This window comes from Acinonyx jubatus, chromosome D3 (genome assembly GCF_027475565.1).
Source record: "Acinonyx jubatus isolate Ajub_Pintada_27869175 chromosome D3, VMU_Ajub_asm_v1.0, whole genome shotgun sequence".
NCBI lineage: Eukaryota > Metazoa > Chordata > Mammalia > Carnivora > Felidae > Acinonyx > Acinonyx jubatus.
This window is the reverse complement of record NC_069392.1, coordinates 30354041-30376471: the sequence shown is the minus strand read 5'-3', so window position 1 is coordinate 30376471 and position 22431 is coordinate 30354041. Positions and strand designations below refer to the sequence as shown.

The following is a 22431-nucleotide window of genomic DNA, read 5'->3' as shown; positions in this document are numbered from 1 at the left end:
TTGGGCTGTGTTCACATGCTGTTCTAAATTAGGTCAGGGGGTGGGCTAGTGTCTTTTATACTCTTTGAGGAAAATGTGAACAAATGGAGAATTGTAATATCCTTTTCATACTGGGCCACAGAAATATTTTGAGGATTTAAGTTCTGTCTCTTTGCAACAGGTAAAAGGGTTATTCTCTTTGCAGCCCCGTTTATTGTTAGCATAACGGGAGGAGGCCTTGGTGTGTTGATGCCCAGTCTTTCATCTGAATAATGGAATTTTAGAGTTGAAAGGACCTAGGAATTGATCCAGACCTGCCAGCAATATTCTAGACAGACAAAATTGAGGAGAAATGAAGAGGCTGTGATAGTCAGCATCAGTAGTGATCTGAGACGCTTTTCCTGAAGTTTTTTTTGTACCCAGTGATGTGGACATACTGTGCAAGTTCTGCCAGCTTTTGTGGGTGCTCCTGGGAGAAAGCTCACTGTCAGAATGCAAGGTGATATTCAATGTAAGATATACATAGATGTTTATGTGCTCATGTATATATAATTGTGTAATTTCCATTATTCTTAAAAGCTTACTTTGATAGAACGTGTTAAGTTTGCAAATTTATTTTAAAGTCTTGTAAAAGTAAATTCCATTTTCACATACTGATTTGTAGAGATTTCAGGGATCCCATGTTCAGTGTGGCCTATAGGGATTTGGGCTGGGCTCTATCATATTCTGTAAGTTACTCACATGGCCCTTGGCATTGATGTTTCTTAGCTAGCAGAGAGCACACGTTATTTTCCTATGCTTTATATTATAAAGTCAGTGCTCCCCTTGCTTGCTATTAAAATAGGTTTTACTGAGGCACAAGATAAATGAATACCAGAGAGGTTAAATATTTTGCCCAGAGCTTCACAACATCCAGTGATGAGTTGGAAATAAAATATCTGAGTCTCCTTTTGTTAAGCCTGAGCTCCCAAGTTCTTCTGGACTTGTGCTGCTTCTTCTCAGGGTCCCCACATCCTTGGAGGCTTGGGAAACTGCCACAGATTTTTTTTTTTTTTTTTTTTTTTTGCTGGGCAGGTCATGGAAAGAAAGCACCTGTATTACTTATTTTGTGGGTTAGAGACATGGGTGAGTAATGTACAGCAGGCTCCAGAGTGCCCCTGGGACACAGTCTTGTGTATTTCATAAGATCCTTACCAAGACAGCCCTTTCTGAGTTCAGTTTCTTGGGATCTACAGATAGACTGATTTCCCAAATTGTCATGGTGCACAAATGCACAAATGGGGAAAAAAAAATTCAAGTATTGAATTCACTACTTGTATTGACTACTTTATGCTTTATATTGTACTTTTCCAGAGTGCAAATTCACCTGCACCAGCGGTAAATGCTTGTATCTTGGTTCACTGGTCTGTAATCAACAGAACGACTGTGGGGACAACAGTGATGAAGAAAATTGTCTCCTGGTGACCGAGCATCCACCTCCCGGCATCTTCAACTGTAAGTCCCTCCTACTTACTTTGGTATCATTAAATTGGATGTGTTTTTGAAATAATTAGGAGGTGAGGTCATAGGGAAATAGAAAGGATGTTGATTTTTGGTTAAGAAAATAAATTTTATATTTTCACAAAGGGAGTGTTTTTTTCTTTCAGGATAGAAAGATGGTGTGTCTAAACTGGGAAATTCATCCTACTTTCAGAAATGGCCAGTGGCATTGTGTTTTAGAATAGGCTTTGGCTACTTACCTTAGAAACACTAACAGGATTGTAAGAAATAATATATTGATTTAATATTCATGCCAGTTTTGTAAAAAGTTTTAGAGTAATTTAAAATAATAATTTGAAAATAATTTAAAATAAGCAAAGAAAGATGTGGAGAGTTCATAATTAACCATGTAATTAAAATAATAGAATAGAAAAATTTATATGGGATGTGAAAAAAAGTTCTGATCATGTATTTTTCTGCCTGGTACTAGATAGAAAACAAATTAAGTGAGGTGTTTACGTGTCTGCATCCCAAGGCTGAGGCTTTGACCATTTCTTATACTTGAAAAGGTGAAATCAGAGTTTGAAGTTCATTCATTTTTTGATCTCATGGTTTTTATGAAGAGGAAGGAGTAAGAAGGCAGCTTTGACACACTGCTGAACTTTTCTCTTAGGAAATTTGCCTTACCTTTTCCTGTGTTTTCTTGAGCTGAGTGAAGTGGGTTGATGATGAGCATGTCTTTGCAATAGCACATCCAAGGGGGATGTTTGCTCCTCTTCATGGGGTCCTACTGAGATCATTTTATGAAATTCAGCTTCTCTCCCCAGTTTTACTGACATTATCTTGAGAAGTTATATTTGTTTTTATTTACAGATTTAAAATTTCTATTATGGCTATCATACTGCATAAATATTGATACTGTAATGTGAAATGGGAGGAGATTTTTTAAAAGAAATGGTTTTCTATATTCCTGCTGTATTTTTATATTGAAGGCAAGCTCAGAAAATGGCCACGCCTAGTGAGTTTTAAGGCCTATTCTTATTTATGCTTGCTAAATTCGGGAGTCTAGTAGTGTAATAATTCTCTTCATGTCAGTTTGCATTTTCTTATACTGAGTGTTCTTAGAGTCCTATCTCTATACTTTAAGAAGACAATTTAAGGTTAGGAGGAATGCTTTCCTGATATTTGGTCCTTGTGTCTCCTGTGGAGATTTTTTCAAAGCTTGTGCCACATCTTGGTTGGGGAGAGCAGAGTTCCTTTGACTTACCAGAAGCAATAATTGAGTAGCCCTTGTGGCCATAAGTACTGTAATTTTCATAATGCAGCTTGTTTGGACACAGGGAAGGGATCCCCACAGTGAACTGTCCTGCCTGCTCCGAGTTTGACTTTTGGGTTGGGATCCTGGCCATGGTACTCACCTAACAGTGGGGCAGCTCTTTGACTTTATCTGCACAGTGGGGCATGAGGATGGGTATTGTGAGGATTAAGCGGGAGGGTCCACAGAAAGCACTTAGAATCTTGCTAGTCCTAAGCACTTGATGTAGGTCAACTAGACTCAAGCCAGGGGGTCTTAGAAGGAGAAGAACAATGTAAAGGCAATTTCTTATTTTGTTTTCTCTAGACTTGAGTAACAGCAAACATATTACATGATAGACTATGGAGAGAATATTACAACTGTGTGATATTTTGACTGGTTTAGAGAGTTCTGTGTGAAAAGCAAGCCAACTGAACCTTTGTCCCTCTAAGCTTGGGCACTTCACAGACTGTTTCTCTGTATCTTGAAGGTGCTTCTCCTTCTCTTTAGGATAATTCAATTGCAGTCCTCTTATTGTATTGAACCCTCTTCCCTCCACTCCCCCCTTCTCCTCCCTTTCCCTTCCTTTCTTTTCCCTTCCCTTCCTCCCACCTCTCTCCCCTTCTTGTTAGCATTCTTTTCTGTTTTTTAAAATGTACTTTTCTTAAAGTTTATTATTTTTGAGAGAGAGAGAGTGAGAGCACAAGCAGGGGAGGGGCAGAGAGAGAAGGAGAGTGAGAATCCCAAGCAATCTCTGTGCTGTCACAACGGAGCCCAAGGATGTGGGACTCTGCTCATAAACTGTGAGATCATCTCCTGAGCCAAAACCAAGTGTCAGATGCTTAATTGACTGACACCCAGGTACCCCTCTTTTCTGTTTTTGAAAGCCTATTTCCAGGTAACTTTTTCATTCATTCATTCATTCATTTTATTATTTATTTATTTATTTATTTAGAGAAGGAGAGCATGAGCAGAGGAGGGGCAGAGAAGGAGGGAGAGAGAGAGAATCCCAAGCAGGCTCCATGCTGTTAGTGTGGAATCTGACATAGGGCTTGAACTCACAAACTCTGAGACCATGACCTGAGCCAAAATTAAGAGCAACCAACCAAGAGTAATCAACTTAATCAACTGAGCCATCCAGGCACTCTTTTCATTCATTTTTTAACAATGTGAATGCTTTAATTTTGCTTAAAGCAAGGTGAAGGAGTTACAGGTATAAATGTTTCAAAGTTGCCCAGGCAGCTGCAAAAGTTTGTCCTAATAAGAATCTTAAGATCCTGTTGACAAGCTGTTGGTCCTTGATGTTCAGATATAACTAACATTTGTTGTGTCCTTGTAGCTAAAATAGGGCATTAAGACAAAAACCAGGAGACATAAGGACACAGAGTGAGACCATGGCTGTGACTTGGGTTCAAGTTTCAGCTCAAGGAAGTGACTAAACCACTTTGACCCTTAGTTTCCCTATCTATGAAACGGGAATTAGTTCTCAGTCATATAAGGGTGCTATGAGAATTTAAGTGAAATAATACACACAAAAAGTATAGTCTACATAATTGCATCATTACTAGCATCATCCCCTCTCATGGTGTGGCCATTTCTTGGAGAGGTGGACCACCATGGCTTTGTATCCTTTGTTTCTAATGTCAGGTTCACTCTTCATATGTTACAAAATTTTTCACCTGTCCAAAGGTTAGTTCATCTTCACAAATTCTAGATGTTTCCTACCTGCTCTGTCCCCTCCTCAGCTGAGAGCAACTTACTCTGATGTGGCCAGCGGCCCTTCTGCACTCTTTTGCCCCAGTTCTTCACAGCCACCAGAGGGAACTCAGCCCACTTGTCACATCAGGACACTTGCTCTGAGTTTGTTGTAGCTGGTGTGTTCTTTGTAGTCAGGAGTCTTTGGGAAAGGTTGTAGCTTCCCTGCTCTTTGTTGATGCTAGAAGAGGATCTAGTATTGAATCAATATATTTTCTTCCCCATACCCTATTGGGCAAGAATATAAACAAAGGATATGTTTCTTTCTGTTAATAGCTGTGTAACGAGGCTTAGAAGCTCTCCATTTGGAAGTGGGTTTTAATAGATCTCCCAATACATTTCCTATAGCAGATGGACAGTATGCCTTTCACCGAGTACTAACTCTGATGTTGAGGCTCCCCTTCCTCTCTACCTTGAGAACTTGATGTTTTATAGGAATTCCTGCATATAAAATATCACATTCCAGAAAAACACATAGTGCTTCCTCCTTGTTCCTGTTTAAGAACAAGATCCATTTACTTGATTTGCTTTGTTTCCACCTGTAGGAAACATTTGGTATTCTGCTATTTGATTGTGCTTATGGTAAAGCAAATTGGAATCTTCTGGATTTCCAGATGAGCTAGAATCAGTTTTATGCCTATGTTATTGGCTGTGGGTGTGCACCATGGCTCAGATGTCTTGGTAATCTCTGTCTCTCACTTGATATTTGCTAAAATTTACCATGAATTAAGGGTAGTAAGAAAATGTTACTGTCATTTGTGGAGTTGGTAATACTGATAATCATGGAGGCCCTTATAAGAGCTGTAAGTAGTTTTTCCTGTCAAAAAATGTTGTTGGAACTTAAACTGAGTGGTTTCACCTCCTTGTCTACTTTGCTAACTATGGTTAGGCTCTCCATCGACTGAGGCTAGCTTATTTTCCTGTTAGCCTCAAAGGATTTTGCACATATGGGGATGACTGGGCTGGTGTTGATGGCCTTGCGGAAAGAATTTTGTTGGATGCATCTTTTTATAGAGGAGGAAAAATGCTATCAGCCTAAATTGTCAGTTTTTCTCATGTCTTTTCTCTTGGCTGTTACATCAATATATTGTACTCGTGGGCACTAAAAATACAAATTATATAAATAAAATGATTTATTGTATAGAAAGAATTATTTTTGTACATATTATTATATTTACAAATAAAATTATTAAGTGCCTTGTTTGAGCATTGTACTAGGAATTGTGTGGGATGAAGGAAAACATAGATCCTGTTATCAAGGTGCTGATATTCAAGGAACTGAAAGATAAATAAATATTAACACAGGATAGTGAGAGCTAAGCAATTCTAGTATCTTGTGGTTCAATAGTTTAGACAGAATTATTTTTATTGGACTGGTAGTCATGGTGACTTTGTAGAGGAGACATGCTGGGTGGCATAGAGAGGACAGCGTGTCAGAGCCAAGAACAGCATGAACATGGGGAGAATCAGGGGTAGCGAGCGGGTAGCTTGAGACAGGGTTGGAAAGGTGAGTTGGGTCCATAGAGAAAAGCCAGTAAGTCATGCTATACTTTCTGCTCATCTCTAAAAGATGGACTGCCTATGTGTCTGCTGTGCATGTGCAGGGGGGAGCTGCACAGCTCACCTGTTGCCCTGAGTGATGTTGGCATTGCAACTCCCAGACATTCAGTGAACTCTTCTCTCCGTACCAGGCTGAGTGTTTCCTGTTACACTACATTTTCAAAGCCACTGTGCTACATCTTGGTTGGGGAGAGGCAGAGTTCCTTTGACTTCCAAGAAGCAATAATTGAGTAGCCTTGGAAAGAGCTGTGTGCTTTGGAAGTGTTGGCAAGAACAGACCTTCCTTAAGCAATCGCTGCTAAGGAATTCATGCCACTAGACCTTAAGAGTAAGCCCAAATTTGAAACGAAGCCAGCAGTTTAATCAGAACAACTTTCACTTTCAGCTTCAGTGGAATTTCCAATTAACTGAGGGGATCTGATTCAGGGAAAGTGGGGAGTGTAGGAGCTCCTATCCCTACTGGAGGGGGAAGTTGCTTCTTTCTCCATAGGTGGTCTCATAAAACTGAATCTCAAAATCAAATGAACTCAAGCTAATAAAGCATACCCAATTAAGCCAGGATTTTAACTACAGGTCTTTGTAAGGAGGAAATTTTTTTTGGCTCAAGACATTTAGGGTAATAACAAGCAAATAAGATAAAATTCAACATATTAAAATCTGAGCTGGGTATCTTTCTTCCCAACCCGCTCTTCTCACAGTCCTCTCCCCTCCCCGCCTCCCACCCCCCACCCTGCCAAAGGGACTGGCACCTAGGCTCAAGTCATGTTTAGGCACTGAACTGTACTACCATGTACTTCACCTTTGACTGTTAACTTCCTACTTTCCAAGTATGCTTGCTTGTTTGTTTGTTTGTTCATTCGTTCATTCATTCATTCATTCATTCATTCAGTTTTAAGACATAATTGACATACAGCACTGTGTAAGTTTAAGGTATATAGCATAAGACTTGACCTTAATGTATATTGTGAAATGATTACTGCAATAAGTTTAGTTAACACCAAGTATTTTATATTTGGGACCAGGCTTATAACCAGGTGGAGAACTTACCACGATCAGTCTTCACAAAGACCAGGCCTTTAATTTTTTCTGTAATTATTTCAGTAAATGTTAACCCTCACTACTGTCATCACATATCCTGTCAGAGTTCATATTTCTTCAATTGTCTTATAAATGTGTATGTTGTTTTGTTTTAAAGTCTGTTTTTAAAAAAATATTTATTTTAAGTTCTAAGGCCCAACAGGGGGCTTAAACTCATGATCCCAAGATCAAGAATCTCATGGTCTACCAACTAAGCCAGCCAGGCACCCTTGTTTTGTTCTTTTACAGTTTGTTTGAACCAGGATTCAAAGAGGCTCCAAAAATTGCTCCAAGATGGATTGATATCACCCTGAAGAATTTTTTACTTTCTTACATCATGTAACTTTTTGGTAGAAGGGTCTGGATTGTTTGTTCTATAAGGTTTCCATACTCAGAATTTTGCTAACTGCTTTCCCATGAAGTCACTAAATGTGCTCCTCTATGCCTTCTAATTCCTGTAATTTGATAGTTACATCTAGAGTTTGGGGAGATTTAGGTTTGAATGTTGTGTAGGTGAAGTGGCTTCATAGGTGCCATTGTCTTCCATTCTGAGGCCCACGCTGTCTTGTTGTCCCTCTGTTGTATGATTATTGTTAGTCATGAGGGGTTGCAAGATAGTCATAACCTAATACTACCCTTTTTTCTTCATTTATTAGTGGGGATACTTGTATAAAGAGAAACTTCTCATCAACTATGTGATTACCATGAAGTAGATATCATGTAGGATCAGTTTTATTAATAATGAGAAAGTTCCCTATCACCCTTCAGAGGTAACCAATGAGATTTTCTTTATGTGTCATTATGAACTGATATATTAAAACACATCTAATGTATATATGGCACCTTTTGGCAAACCCCCTCTGGTGTATTTGGGTGATCCACTTCCTAGGTCTTATCCAGAATTCTGGATCCCAGTGGCCTGTTTAAACAGGTGAAACTCCAGGAGTGGAGGGTCTGTCCAGTTCCCCAGTGCCCAGGAGCCTCATGAACTCATTTCCTCATGCCTGTTCTTTCACCTCACCCAGTTGACCCTTCCTTTCCCTCCCTTGCCCTCTGAACTCCCTACAGCCCTGTGCCTCTGAGCCCACCACTCTGTGTTGCATCTACTTTGTAGACCCTGGGATGTAATCTGCTCTCCAGCTCTTCCTTAGAAGGCTTCAGCTGCCAATAGGCACCACACCTTGACTGGACATGGCCTCCACTTGGACAGGGCCCTCAGCATCTGTGAGAATCCTTGCAGTTCCTTAGTTGGAGCCCTCTACTGCTTTTCTCCACACTTGTGCAGAACTTCGCTGCTTGCTTCTACCCTCCATCCATTCCCTGGCTCACCTTAAAGTGCATTTGGAAAACAGCTTGAGAGCCCCTGACTGCTTCCTCTGTAACCCCTTTGTACTAACCACCACTCTCTCCTAGCTACTTTTGCTGGCTCACTTACTCATTGCCAAGTCCAGTGGACTTTTTTCCATTTCTGATTTTACTAGTCTTTTCTCTGCCATTGACAAGGCTGATCATCTATCTCCTTTCTGAAATTCCGTTCCCTTGGGTCACAGGATCTGCAGCTGACTGGTCTCTGGACACCTCCAGCTGTTCCTTCTCTTTGGCAGCAACTCTGTCCCCCAGGTGCTAACCTTGGCTTATAGTTCTCATTCCTAGCCCTTGTCTGGGTAATACCAGACAGCACATGGGCATCAGAACCGTGTGCATATTCTTATCTCCAGCCCAGACCAATGTATCCAACTGCTTATTGGGCCTCTTCCAAGCCTCTTAAGCCCTGAGCATCCAAAGCTGAAGCAATGATTTTTCCCTCCACCCTAGACCAGTTTCTCATTTGGTGGTTTTTTTAGTGTTTTGACCATCTGCCAGTTATATCCAGGTGGTGGTTACCCCTTCTAATCCCCTCCCCAAAGCCAGAGACAATTTCTCCTACTTGGAACTCTACAGCACATTGTGCCCTTCGTAAGGTGCTGTCTGTTCTGCTTGATCATTATATGTGTACAAATATAGTCCCCACTAGATGTTGAGCTCTTTGAAGGCAGGGGCTATGCTTACATCTTTGGGAGCACTGATGCTCCTAACATAGCATAGACTGTACATATATGGACACTTGAAAAGTATTTATTGAATTAAACTGAAAACCATTTATTCTTCCTCTGCTACTTTTCAGCATGCTATAAGCATGACCTTCAGTGAACAGGGCCTATACGGGTTTCTGCTATAGCCCCTATGCCCACCAGAGTCCATGGCATATATAGCATATGGTGCATGGCATATATTTAGCATATGGTGAGTGGTATATATAGCCTATGGTGCATGGCATATATAGCATACGGTATGTGACATATATAACATATGGTAATATGGCATATATAGCATATAATACGTGGAATATATAGCATGTGGTTCACGGCCCTGTATGTGTTTGCTGAATGAATGGATGAACGTGATTATTTTTGAAAACTTAAGTCTGACCAGAGGATGCAAAAAAATTTCTGTTGGCATGGCCTAGTGCCCTGCTAGTGGAACTGAAGAGTTAAAAATATCTATACAATCCTGGCAGCCCACATGACAATACACAGAAAGAGATGAAGATAAGGTCTGCCCTCCCAAATTGTCTGTCATTACAGTATATATTGGGTTACCATAAACACCCAAACTAACCAGAGTATAAGCCTGCTCTAGTGTAGTGTTTATTCTGTGATCAACAGTATGATAGACTTTTACTATGATGTATATAAAAGTATATAAAAGTAATAGACTTTTAATGTGATGTGCTTTACTGAGGTCAAGGTTTCCCAATACAACAACACTTGGGAGATCAATCTTTGGCTTCTGGATACCCACATGCTTTATATGAAGGGCTGGTTCATGCCGAGCCCCGAAGAAATGTAAAACACTTCCTTCCAGGCCCTAAAGAAGTGTGAGTGTGTGTTCCAGAGTGTGTGCTGTGTGTGTGTGTGTGTGTGTGTGTGTGTGTGTAAGTATGGGAGTGCGTCTCAGTGTGGACATGTTGTGTAGCTTTAGTTACCTGATTAGTCCTACCAGGTCAGGTCCCTGTTTTATGCCAGTGTATCTTTAGCATCCCAGGTTTCTTATTGCTCCTGGAGAACATATTCTCCTGTAGTCCCATAAACTGTGATTGGGCTCCCAGACTAGCCCTACAATTTGCTTAAAATACAAAGTATAGGAGTGCCTGGGTAGCTGAGTCCAACAGCTCAGAGCCTAGAGTGTGCTTCACATTCTGTGTCTCCCTCTCTCTCTGCTCCTCCCCTGTTCCCACTCTCTCTCTCTCTTTCTCTCTCACAGAAATAAATAAACATTAAAAAAATTAAAATACAAAGTATAGTATTAGGTCGTGAGTTCCAATCCTGTAGTCACCACTTACTCACTGTAGCTTTAGGCAAGTTGCTTAACCTCTTCCTATCTTGATTTTCTCATTTATAGATGAAGATGATAATATTGGTATTTCCTTCAAAGGGTTCTTCTGAAGATTTAATAAGATAGTTTAGGTAAAGCAATTACAATAATGCTTTATAAATGCTCAGTAAATATTATTGCATTTATACCCTGTTTATCTATTTGCTGTCTTTTAAAATTCACTTTGAAATAATCATCAAACTTAGAATAAAGCTACAAAACTAATTCTTTTTATCATTCTGTCTCTCTATATTAACATCTTAATTTTTCTGACCCAGTTTAGAGTAAGTTGCAGACATCATGTCTCTTTACCTCAAAATATTTCAATGTGTATTTCCTAAGAAAAAGAGACGCTTTCATAACCATAACATAGTTACCCAAACCCTGAAAATGTAATGTCGACACAGTTCTGTTTCCAATATACAGTTCACATTAAACTCGTGCCAGGTGCCTCATTTGGGTCCTTCATAGAATTTTGTTTGTGTTTCTCAGCAAAGGCTCAGCAGGAGAACTGCTTGTGAGGAGGCTGCGCTAGGACACCTGTCAGATCCCTCCCACTCTTAATCTGTTGATCATCTTGAATGTTGAAAAACAGGAGTGCACACCGGGTGCTCGCTGACCCTGGTTTTTTACCCATTTCTGGTTCCCGTGTGTTTTGTCACTCTTTATTCAAAGAGGATGTATGGAAACACTGTTCCCTTTCTCTGATGACCAGTGGGTACAAAGAGTTTATCTGAAGGCCTGCAGCTTCAGGGGTAGAGATGAGGTAGGCACAGAGCTGCCATTACTGAGTGCCAGCTGTTTACATGCATCATCTCATTCACCTCAAAACCATCCTAGAAAGTTTTCATACGAGACAGTACTCAGAGAGTTTGGGTAATTTATTCAGGCTCACAGAGCTAGAACATGCTGCAGTTAGGTATTGAACTTAGGCTGTGGTTTTGTTTTTGCTTCTAGGTGTTTGGGGTTTTTATCATGATTTTTTTTTGAGCAAGGTTAAGGATCTACTCAGCAGTTTTTAGAGGTTTGTAGGGTTTGGGGCTAGAGATCAGACAGACTGTTATTATGAGCACCCATAGAAGTGCGTGCTCCAAGAGAAGTTGTTTATATGATAATTTTTAATCAATACATAGATGCTGATAATCTTGGTTTCACCCTGGATTTTAAAATAGATTACAAAAAATTAACCCTGTAGTCCTAGTGTGTCAAGGATTATTGGGTTTCCTCTACTAATTAATTAATTAATTAATTAATCCCTTCTTCAGTTCTGCCCAGGTTGTGTACTATTTAGTGACCCGGGGGAAATCAGTTCCCCTCTCTGTCTGACTTTCCCCATCAGGAGGGTGAGTGTGATGACAGCTGCCCTGTACACATGAGAGATTGTGTGGCTCACGCTTGGTGGGATCCAGTGAGCAAAGCGAATTTCTGCCATTACCCTCCCCCTTTTACCTGCTGTGAGCACCAAGAGCCCTCCTTGGCCAGATGTGGGCTTGTGGCCCTAGACCCCTAATTTCCCTTCAGATCTTGTGTGTGCCCTGTGGTCCCTTCAGACCCCTTTCAGCTGTCCCAGTGGAGGGAGGGCACTGCCTATTTCCTGGGTCCTTAAGCAACCCAGTGGATTAGACCTTTGATATTGCTGACTGCAGGGAGGATGGAACAAGGGTCTTCCAGTGTGTTGTGTTATCCTAGAGCATGGGGGGATGGCTGTGCTTTGAAGGCTCCACTTGCTGAATTCTGGCTTACCTTGGTCAGGGCCAGCAATAGAGGCTGCTTGTAGTAAATCAAGCTGTTCTACAGAGCAGTGTGTATGTATTCTTTGACAGGGCTCCCCACCCCTGTTTCAACGTTAAAAAAAAAGAAAAAAAAAGAATCCATGACAAAAACCATTATTGACTTGTATGAAAATGATCCAAGATGGTATTTAAAACAAGGTGAGGAGAAGGATGTGCATCTGTTTGGCTGAGCCGGATCAGATTGCGGGTTATCACTGGCAGCATTCCACCTGGATGTGTTTTGTGGGGTGAGCCACAGAGGAGGCACTAGCAGCGTGCTCACCCTCCTTCTTCACTGCCAAAGAGGGGCCTCCTTCCCCTGCTCCCCCTTTGGTTTTCTGCCTTTGTTTCTCCAAGACAGTTTTCCGATCAATTAAAATCTTGTAGGGTCTTGAAAGGCAATTCTGCCTTTTCAGATAAACAAAGGCAGAGAACGAATGGGAGGGAAAGTTTCAATAAACCTGAGGCATCATTTCCTCCTGCTGTGACACTAAATTTACGTGGATAAAAACAGCCTCTTAGATTTACATTTTGATTCTGTTCCTGCTTTCATGTGTGCAGGGCTGTCCCACTTCAGATGAAATTTATCCACTTCTTTAAATATTTAGTAGTCTAGCGTGGATGTTAATGAAAGTCTGGCGGTGCTATTTTGAGAATTGCAACAATGATAGTAATTTTCAGTGTCAGATTCCTGCTTTGCAAAGGGAGAGAGGGATGGGAGGAGGAGGAGGGAAAAATGGTTTCAGTTCTAATAGAGTTTGCCATCCGCTGGGCCGTGCCAGACAGATGGGTCATGAATACTGTCTAGACGCTCTCTGCCTGAGCGAAGCCCTGGTCTCTAAGGACACGCAATGAGACGCCGGCTTAAGTAACCGGGGAAAGTCAGGGCAAGCTCTCCTGTAATCAGATAGAAATCAATGTGGATCCTGCTTCCTGGGGGAGGCCAATGGGTGGGAGAGGAGGTTAGATGTGGCAGGGGTGTTAAGAGAAACCGCCCTCTGTTACTGATCAATTTTAGTGCAAACTTGACTAATACTAGGCATTAGGGAGAACGTGAAAGGAGAGTTGTAGTATGATAACACTATTGATTTCAACTGTACTCTGCCACAGAATGCAGAATGATTTAATTCAGACATGGTCTTTGGAAGGCCAGAGAGCAGAAAAGGAGGATGTCTTCTTGTGTCATTAAAATAAGAACACAGAACGTTGGGTGACCTGCATTAATTGTGTATATTGATGAGCCAGGTACCCCACCAGTCAAGGCTGTCCATTCTGACTGTTCATTTTCTAGGGTTTAGCCTCTTAATTAAGAAGGGTTTTAGAAACTCACCTGGCTTGATTTCTTTTCTGATGAATCTCTTGAGAACTTTCCAAAGCTGGATCTCATCACAAGCAGCTCTGCTAATGGGGCTATGGGAAATGAGATAAAAATCTTACAAGTACCCTGCCAGGCTGTGCTCTAGTACATGGCTACTTTTTGATGGTTATTTTACTCTATGTTTCCTCAGTGCCAAGAATGGTGTTTACATGATATAAGTAGTGAGTTTCTGTTTATGAAAACTCACAATCTAAATGTGGCGGTGGTGGGGAAGGGGCTGTTTGCTATCAGGATGAAATTATGGGGGAAGGCAAGGGACCACCAACGAGGAGCATGACTCAACTCAACTGGAAAGGGCTTCATTTTTGGGCTTGATGTGAGTAGTCATATATTTGCCTTAGAAAACTTACTCAAGGGGAGCCTGGGTGGCTCAGTCAGTTAAGCGTCCAACTTCGGCTCAGGTCGTGATCTCACAGTTTGTGGGTCCAAGCCCCGCGCTGGGCTCTGTGCTGACAGTTCGGAGACTGGAGTTTGCTTTGGATTCTGTGTCATCCTTTCTCTCTGCACCTTCTCTGCTTGTGCTCTGTCTCTTTCTCTTTCAAAAATAAATAAATAGTAAAAATTTTTTTTAATTTAAATTAAAAAAAAAAGAAAACATTCAAAAGCATCTGTGGTAAAGCTTGAAAGGAACCATCTTTGAGTAATTGTAAAAATACAGCTAAAATACAACTACGATGTGACATGTCCTCTACTGCAGAGCTGGAGTTGACCCCCCTATTCCCCTCCACCCCAAGTGTAAGGCCCCTGAATTCACTATCTGGGCTCATAGGTTTTTTTGATCATGTCTCAACAGAGAGGTGAACATAAACTTTTAATTTGGAAAAAAAATTCCAACAACATAAATTTAGCAATAATAATTTTTTTACTCTTTCATCCATTCTTGTTATGCTCTGAGAGCAGAGGGAAAAGTAGACAGTTTTTGCTTCTTTCTTCCCAGAAAGAAAAGGAAAAACAAAGATGAAAAGTATTCTTAAAGTATATAATTCCTGGAGAGGGAAGAAAGAAATCCTGTGTTCAAGAGCTGCAGCCATAAGCAAGGAACAAGTCAGTCCTTGTTCCAAAATGTCTCTTCTCAGAAATACTGCCGAGGTAGCCTGGAAGGTGTGTTGGTATTTCAGAAAGGCATCTTTCTTCCCCCAAATTTTTGCCTGTTGTCCCCATCAGACTCTTACACTTATGGCATAAACTTGCCCGCCCTTTAGATAACCTATAGAGAGTGTCCATTTGTGGCAACAAGGCATGATGTTGCGGGAGTGATGTCAGCTCACACCAGCGGCCTTGGGTGTCTGGAGGGTGAACCACAACACTTGGCAGAACCCCAACACTTTTTGGTTCTGTTCACTTACAGTCAGAGAAACAAAGCATGCATCTGCCTGTTTTAGAGACTCCAGAGATTTTGTGGGGTGACTTGTGGGCTCATGAATGTGCCTTGGCTAGGAGAATATAGTATTGTTCCCCTTCTTTGAGAAAAGGTACCTGCCCTCACGTTGGCACACACCTGTAATGGAAAGGGTGCCTAGGTGTGTTGCCTCCTTATCTTTTCTCTTTATTGGGGGTTTGGGGCTTCTGTTACTTCATTTGATTCTAAAAAAGGGAAGAACAAGGAACATGAGCTAAATTTCTGATCCCTTTCTCCTTAGATCTTGGGGGGAAGGCCTAGCTGTTGTTCCTGTAAGGTACACCAGTGGGGTTTGCTCATACTCACAGCCTCTCCCAACCAGTCTGGGTTTGAAGCAGGCAGCTGGTTGAAGTTTGACGGCAACTCTCTCTGTCATGGAGGGAGTGGCTGGGCCAGGCAAGGACAATTATTTACCTTCTGTGACTTGATTTAAATCTGTGTCTATTATTTGATGTAGTTTTCCAGAGAAGGGCGACCAAGGAAAATGCACTCCTCAGAGACACCCTCCTCTTTCTGTTAGGTATACTTAGAAGATAGAAATGTCAAGTGTTGTCTGTTCCATGGGGAGAGAGCTTGGCATGACACCAAATTTTTAAATGCTAATCTGATCTTAGGAGATGGAAAGGGTCTTCACTTCCTCAGACCTATCAGTGCATCCTGTTAACCCCCACAAGGCTGTCAGGGGCCAGTAACCACTGCCTCTTCATGCTCTTGTAGTTCCATGTTTGTTCTCATGTTGAGACATTTAATCTGGAAATAAGAACTGATGGCCAGGGTAGTTAGCTTCTCCCAAAAAAAACCCCAGCATACCAGGACTGATTAATTTTTAAAAGTTGAAAGAGAATTAGTTGCTGAAAGATAATATCTGAACAGGAGGTTGGAGAGTGCTCTAGATATATTTAGGGTACTTACTTGCAGAAAATGATATACTAAATAGAAGCAATGTACCCTTTTTTTGGAGGCATGTTTCATAGAGAATATTTTTGGGGTTGAGTATGTAAGAGGCACAGGGCTGAGTAATAGGGTGGGTGCAGGATATATGGAGGATGGGATGGGTGCAGGGTATGCAGAATATGATCTCTGTTTTCCAGATGTTTCCATCCAGTGCTAAAAATGATGCACTTGTCAGGGCACCTGGGTGGCTCAGTCGGTTAAGCGTTGACTTTGGCTCAGGTCATGATCTCATGGTTCGTGAGTTCGAGCCCTGCGTTGGGCTCTGTGCTGTCAGCTCAGAGCCTGGAACCTGCTTCAGATTCTGTGTCTCCCCTCTGTCTCTGCCCTTCCTCCACTTGCACTCTGTCTCTCTGTCTCAAAAATAAATAAAACATTAAAAATTTTTAAAAAAATAATGCACTTGAGAAGATCCATAAAAGCTTGGGGCAGTTTCTCTAGTGCTAGTGTGTGGGACAGCAGGGAAAATCTCTTTGAACTTGGGTGCTCAGGGCAGACCTCATCATGGGGCTGGAGAACTCTCATTTTCTTGAGCAGCAGGAGGGGCTGGAAGCACGGGGGGTGGGGGGGGCGGGGAATGGGTTCCCAGAGATGTCATGTAGGAATTGTCATGATAAACCAGCTTGCTTGGAGGTAAGGGCTGATTTTGAGAAACAATACTACAAAAGGCAGGTTGAGGCCAGATTCTGAAAAGCCAGGGATTTCAGTCCAAACAGTTTTTATTCTCTATCTTGAAGGAAGTCATTGAAGGTTTTTGAGTAAGCGAGTGAAGCTATGCTATAAAGCAATTATGTACAGGAAGATCCCGAGAGATCACCTAGTTTAGTGATCCTCTTTATAGACCTGGGAACTTTAAACCCAGGGAGTGTAAATAACTCTCTCAAGGTCACAAAAATAGTCAGTGGCAGATACCCTGATATGAATGCTTTCTATCTCTTAGGCCAGTTCTCTTTCCACTGTATAACGTCAACATACTAACTTGTCCAGTTAGACAGTGACAGGGAAAGACAAAGAATAAAGAGGAAGTTGCCTGGGAGAACCCTTCTCCACAGAATAGGTGGACTTCAGGTGATCTTGGTATGCACCCCATAAGGGCAGAGGCACAGAGACGTAACTCAGAAGGTTATTAGAGGCGGTAGGCACCCCCCCGCCTACCCGCACATTGGCCACAAGTGGCACCTTTTCAACAGTTTTTGAGGATAGTCCTATTGCTATGATAGTTGTTAAGATCATGTAGAAAAAAGCATTTGGAGGAATCAGTGTGCAAGCCACATCAGGAACTAGATAGATAGGTAGAGTGTGCTCCAGCTTGCAGGTGTCTTAGTTTGGGTGGCCCTAGTGTGGGTCCTGCCTGTGCCTCTGCAGCCTCCCTCATGCTGTAATGTCCACTGTAATGTCTGTCCAGTACCCTCCTAGAGGCTCTGGGAAGGAAGGGGAAGGAGATGGAGGAAGGAAAAAGTCTTTGAGGGAGACAGGATCCAACCTAGTGAAGGGGAGAAGCCACGAGGTGCTGAGGTGGAGCAGCACACTGAGATGCAAAGGAGGAAGAAAGACGACCTCATAGGGCAGATCTTCACAGTAATGGGACCAGTCAGCTGGGGCTCCAGAGTCATAACTGTCAACATCTTGGTTGTGCTTAGCAACTTTCTTTAATTTTTTTTTTAATTTCAGCTTTATTGAAGTATAGTTCACAAAAAAAGATTATAAAATATTTAAAGTATACATCATGGTAATTTGATATATGTATACACTGTGAAAGGATCCCCCCATCTAGTTAATTATGTATCTATCTCACCTCACATTTTATCTTTTTTTTTTTTTTGGTGAAAATATTTAAGTTCTCTCTCAGCAAATTTCATTTACACAGTGCAATATTTTCAACTAAAGCCACCTTGCTTTACATTAGATCCTCAGATCTTACTCATATTATAGTTGAAAGTTTCTTCCTCTTTACCAACTTCTCCCTGTTTTCCCTACTCTCTGGGGTGCATGTGAGTGAGATGTATGTGGGATTTTATTGTGTGCAAATATAACATTTGAATAAGAGCAAGAATTGTGGGGCGCCTGGGTGGCTCAGTCGGCTCAGTCGGCTAAGCGGCCGACTTCGGCTCAGGTCATGATCTTGCGGTCCGTGAGTTCCAGCCCCGCGTCGGGCTCTGTGCTGACAGCTCAGAGCCTGGAGCCTGTTTCAGATTCTGTGTCTCCCTCTCTCTGACCCTCCCCTGTTCATGCTCTGTCTCTCTCTGTCTCAAAAATAAATAAATGTTAAAAAAAATTTTTTTTAAAAAAAGAGCAAGAATTGTATTTGAAGAAAGATACAGGTTCGAGCTCTTTTTCCCTTTGAAAGCAGAGGATGATGGACCGTGTTTTGCTTTGCTGCTGATGGGTTTGGTGTATGTTCATGTGTGTGCATTGTGGAGATCAGGAAATCTGTGAGTTGTGATAGTGGTAGGTAGAAACTTTGGGTGTAATGTTCTCTGAAGGGCCAGGACCTTTAATGATATTTTTCTTGGAGGACCAGTGCTGAAACTTGTTTTTATCATGGATGGCAGTGGATTTGTGTTTACTTGTGTCACAGGAATGAGTTAGAATATGGAAGCAGCAGCTCTGCTACTCTCTGTAAGGACCTTGTTTCATCAGCACTTTGGGCCTGGGGTTTCTTGGTCTGCTCGCAAGTGAGGTGGTTTTTGATCCTAGAGTCCCATGTCGTTCAAAACAGCATGTGAATCGGTGACTTTACTTCCGTTATTAACTTGAATGAGATGTTGGATACAGCATTTATTCAAGGGAGGTGTTTATTTGTACATAATGTAATTATTTTCAGGTTTTTGAGAGAGGTGCTCATCAGACCAGAATATGTCTACCAGTGCCCACTCAAATTAGAACCTCCCTCTGTGTGATCAGCACATTCGTTCATTACAAAGTGCCAGGTGCTCCGTCTGCTTTTCCCACTGTTACCCCTTCTCATTACCTTTCAACCTCCATCCCCAATATTGCTGTGTAATCTGTTCACTGGGGACAGTAATGACGCAATGTGTGAATCCAGTGTCTGGCACCTAGTAGCACCTTGACAGAAATAGAAAGCTGTGATCTCAGCATTAAAATATGCTAACAAGCTGCAGGAGCTAATGGGCACTGCTTTTATGCTGCAGATGTTCTTTCAAGTGCGGGTGCCTCTGCTGAGTGCGGGGACAGAACAGGAGGGTGTGCTGCTCATATCCCAGCATTTGGTGGTGGTTTTTGTTTATTGCAGTGTCATTCTCCAAAAGGGACCTCCTGTCTCCTTTGTAAAGTATGCTGCCTTTCTGGGGCTGTGATGATGGAAGAACCCCCCTTTAGTGAGGACTGTTAGAGAGCACAAAACAGCAGAGATTATGTGGAAGAGAAATGTTAACAATAATGATAGAATGCAGTAGTTTGATTAAAATAAATTAGATTTTATCCTCTTGGTGGTTGATTGTTTATCTAGACAGAGATTTAGCCCTAGAAAGAGGTTCTAAATGTATTATATAAATGCGTAAAGAATTCTAGCATACCAGATTTAAAGGGATGATTTGAGTGCATTACATTAAAATTTAGATATATAGAATTTTGAATTTGTCCTGTATTTGCTTCCTGACTCATATTAACAAATGACTCCATTCTGTTCATAGTCTTTGCTCTTATTACATCTGAGACACACCCTCAGCTCCCCTCACCCTTTATTTGTTTGCTCTCACTTTGCAGAAGTCAACTGGGTGAAAAAATGTAGTCAGACTGAGTGGACAAGACAGCCAGATGCTATCCCTGCTGTACAGGGATGGTGGTATTTGTCCAGACTGAAGGATGACTCTCTCTGTAGGGAGGGTGCCAGGAGGACATGCTTGGCCCACAATGGGAGTTTACCTAAGCTGCAGATCCAGGCAGAGTTGAGGTGGACAGGGTGCCAGGATACTCAGGTCTTGGGCATACACACAGCAGGCCTCATCTGGAAGGTGCTGGGGAGCAGAGAAGCACTGCATTCCTATGACAGATGCCGTTATGTTGGATGTTTTGTGTTGCCTTGGATTATACACTCTGAGTCCATAGATACAGGTCATAATCATTGATATATATTCATCCTTTCATCCAGTGTCCCACTCGGATGTACACTTAGCTGTACATCCTCCAAAGCAGAAACAAGGCATAGAACCTAGTAGGTATTCAATCAGTATTTCTTGAGTGGATTCATACACACCAGCCATTGTACTGGGTAATCCAAATCATGTAAGGCTTGATGGTCCTCACTTGCAAAGGACAAAGAAGACTGATGCTGGGATACCTGTATACACATATGAGCTGGGGGTCAGAAAGGAGTGAGAACTGCCAAGAAAGGGCCAGGAGAAGGCTGGCAGGGAAGCATGCATGCTGAAGCACATCCTGGCACTGGGACTGGGATTTCCCCAGGCATTCTACCCAGTGGGCAGGAGCCCAGGGTCTCCAAGCCTTTTGAGGGCCTACACAAATAATGGAAACCTGGAAAAAAAAGTGTACTGCCTCTGAGACAGGAAAAGAAGACTGCAAATTGAAATGAATGCATGTAATTAAATGTCAACATAATGTAATAGCACACCAACTAGTCAATTGTGGTTTATTGTTTCATGTGGGATGTGGGTGCACTTTAGTGGTTTAGGGTGCATAGGTGAGGCCCTTGCAGATGCTGATGTGACCCTGGGAAGCCTATGGTGAGAAGAGCCTGGAGCCTACAGTGATTCCTGCTCCTGATTGGGAAGGTACAGAAATACCAGGAGCTAACTTCTCAGCATTATTCCATAGCCTAGACATCTCATTGAGGGCGTGTCTTCCTCACTGTCCCATGTATCCCCACTCTTCATGGAGGAGTTGGGCTTGGTCACTTTGTGTGTGTGCTTAAGTCAGGAGCCAAAGGGCAAGTACAGAGATGTAATCCCCCTGCACCTGGGCAGAACATGTGTTCCTTCCTTTCCCCCTTCTGCATAGCTCCCAGGTAAGCTGCCCAGGAACTTTCCTGACTACCTCCCCTTCACCTGTGTTCAGCCCCACACCAGGCAGCAGTTGAGGAAGATTGTGAGCACAGGGAACCCCTGAAAATATTAATTGAACAGTAAAAATTTATCAAGAGGGGAGCCTACTATGTGATAGCAGAATGAATAAAGCCAGAGTCCCTGCTCTTCTGGAATTTACAGTTGGGCTTAGGTGGTAAGATGCATCTTAACTGTTAAAGGACAATAGCAAAGGGAGGGTATGGTCACTGCCCATACCCTTACAGACTGCCCCAGCCCCTTAGTTGGGTGATCCCATGCTTCCCCCTCAGTTCCATCTGCGTAGGAACGTTTGCTCTTGTCCTAGAATCCAGCCTGTCGGCCTAGCCCAGACACATGCCAAGATTCTCCTCTTGAGGCAGGAACTTCTTCCCACAAGAGAGGGGAGAGGGCACCCCTTCACCTGAAGAACAGAACAGTAGGGGAATTGCCAAGGGGGAGTTTCAAAGAGAAATGGCTCCCAATAGTCTGGTGGATGGCACTCTGTGTGTGTGTGTGTGTGTGTGTGTGTGTGTGTGTGTGTGTGTATACATATATATATACATACATACATACATACATACCAGGAGCATATTCTTTTGCTATCTCTCTCTCTCTAGTACAGTTCATTGCTAATATGTCCCACCTGCAGTCCGGGTCACTAACATACAGTTGAGGAGACTGTATATAAACTGCTTTGCTGTGTAGTAGGAAACTCATCATAGATTCTAATTAAAACCACAGTCACCCCTTCTGCAAGCTTTTCTTAATACATTAATATAATAATTTTAGAAGGATATTTTGCTATACCATTTTTTTTCTGCTTCCCACACAGGAGCTAAGCTTTGAAACATACGTGTTCTCTTCTCTCCCCTCATCTCTTTCCCCTTCCCTCGCTGCACCCTCACCATCTGATTCCCTCCTTTACTTCTCTTACTTTCTTCTTCCTTTTCTTTTTTTCTTAGACTGGATAATGATGTCTGCTGTCTGTACTTAGGGCTGTTTCAAATGAAATGTGGAAGGAAGGTTTCAGCACAGGCGTTATGGCTCAGGGAATGAGAATGTATTTCACGGGGAGGCAGAGCTCTCCAGAGAGTGCACAGCTCTATAATGGTAGCTCCTTCACACACTAGAAGAAGTCCACACTGGGAGTCCACCTGCCTGCAGATGTGGCCTCTCTCTTTTTGGGATCTTTTCAGACACTGTAGGCACTTGCTTGCCAGACAAGTTTTTGAAGACTTTGAAGTGTACTACTGAAATGAACATGGGCACAAAGTGCAGAGTGACAAAGTATCTCTGTGATGTGTGTGGAGGGAGGGAGGCTGTACATTTCTGTAGTTTACACTTTTTATTAT

The 22431-nt window shown here is 42.1% G+C and overlaps 1 protein-coding gene across 22 annotated transcripts in view; it reads left to right on the top strand.

Moving 5' to 3' along the window:
- The window catches only part of LDLRAD4 (low density lipoprotein receptor class A domain containing 4), a 442107-nt gene that overhangs the window by 242383 nt on the left and 177293 nt on the right, over positions 1–22431 (top strand). For all 22 annotated transcript variants that reach the window (XM_027068403.2, XM_027068400.2, XM_053206368.1 and 19 more), the window contains one exon: positions 1333–1473. In XM_027068403.2, coding sequence (XP_026924204.1) covers positions 1333–1473 — 141 coding nt within the window. The remainder of the gene's footprint in view (positions 1–1332; positions 1474–22431) is intronic.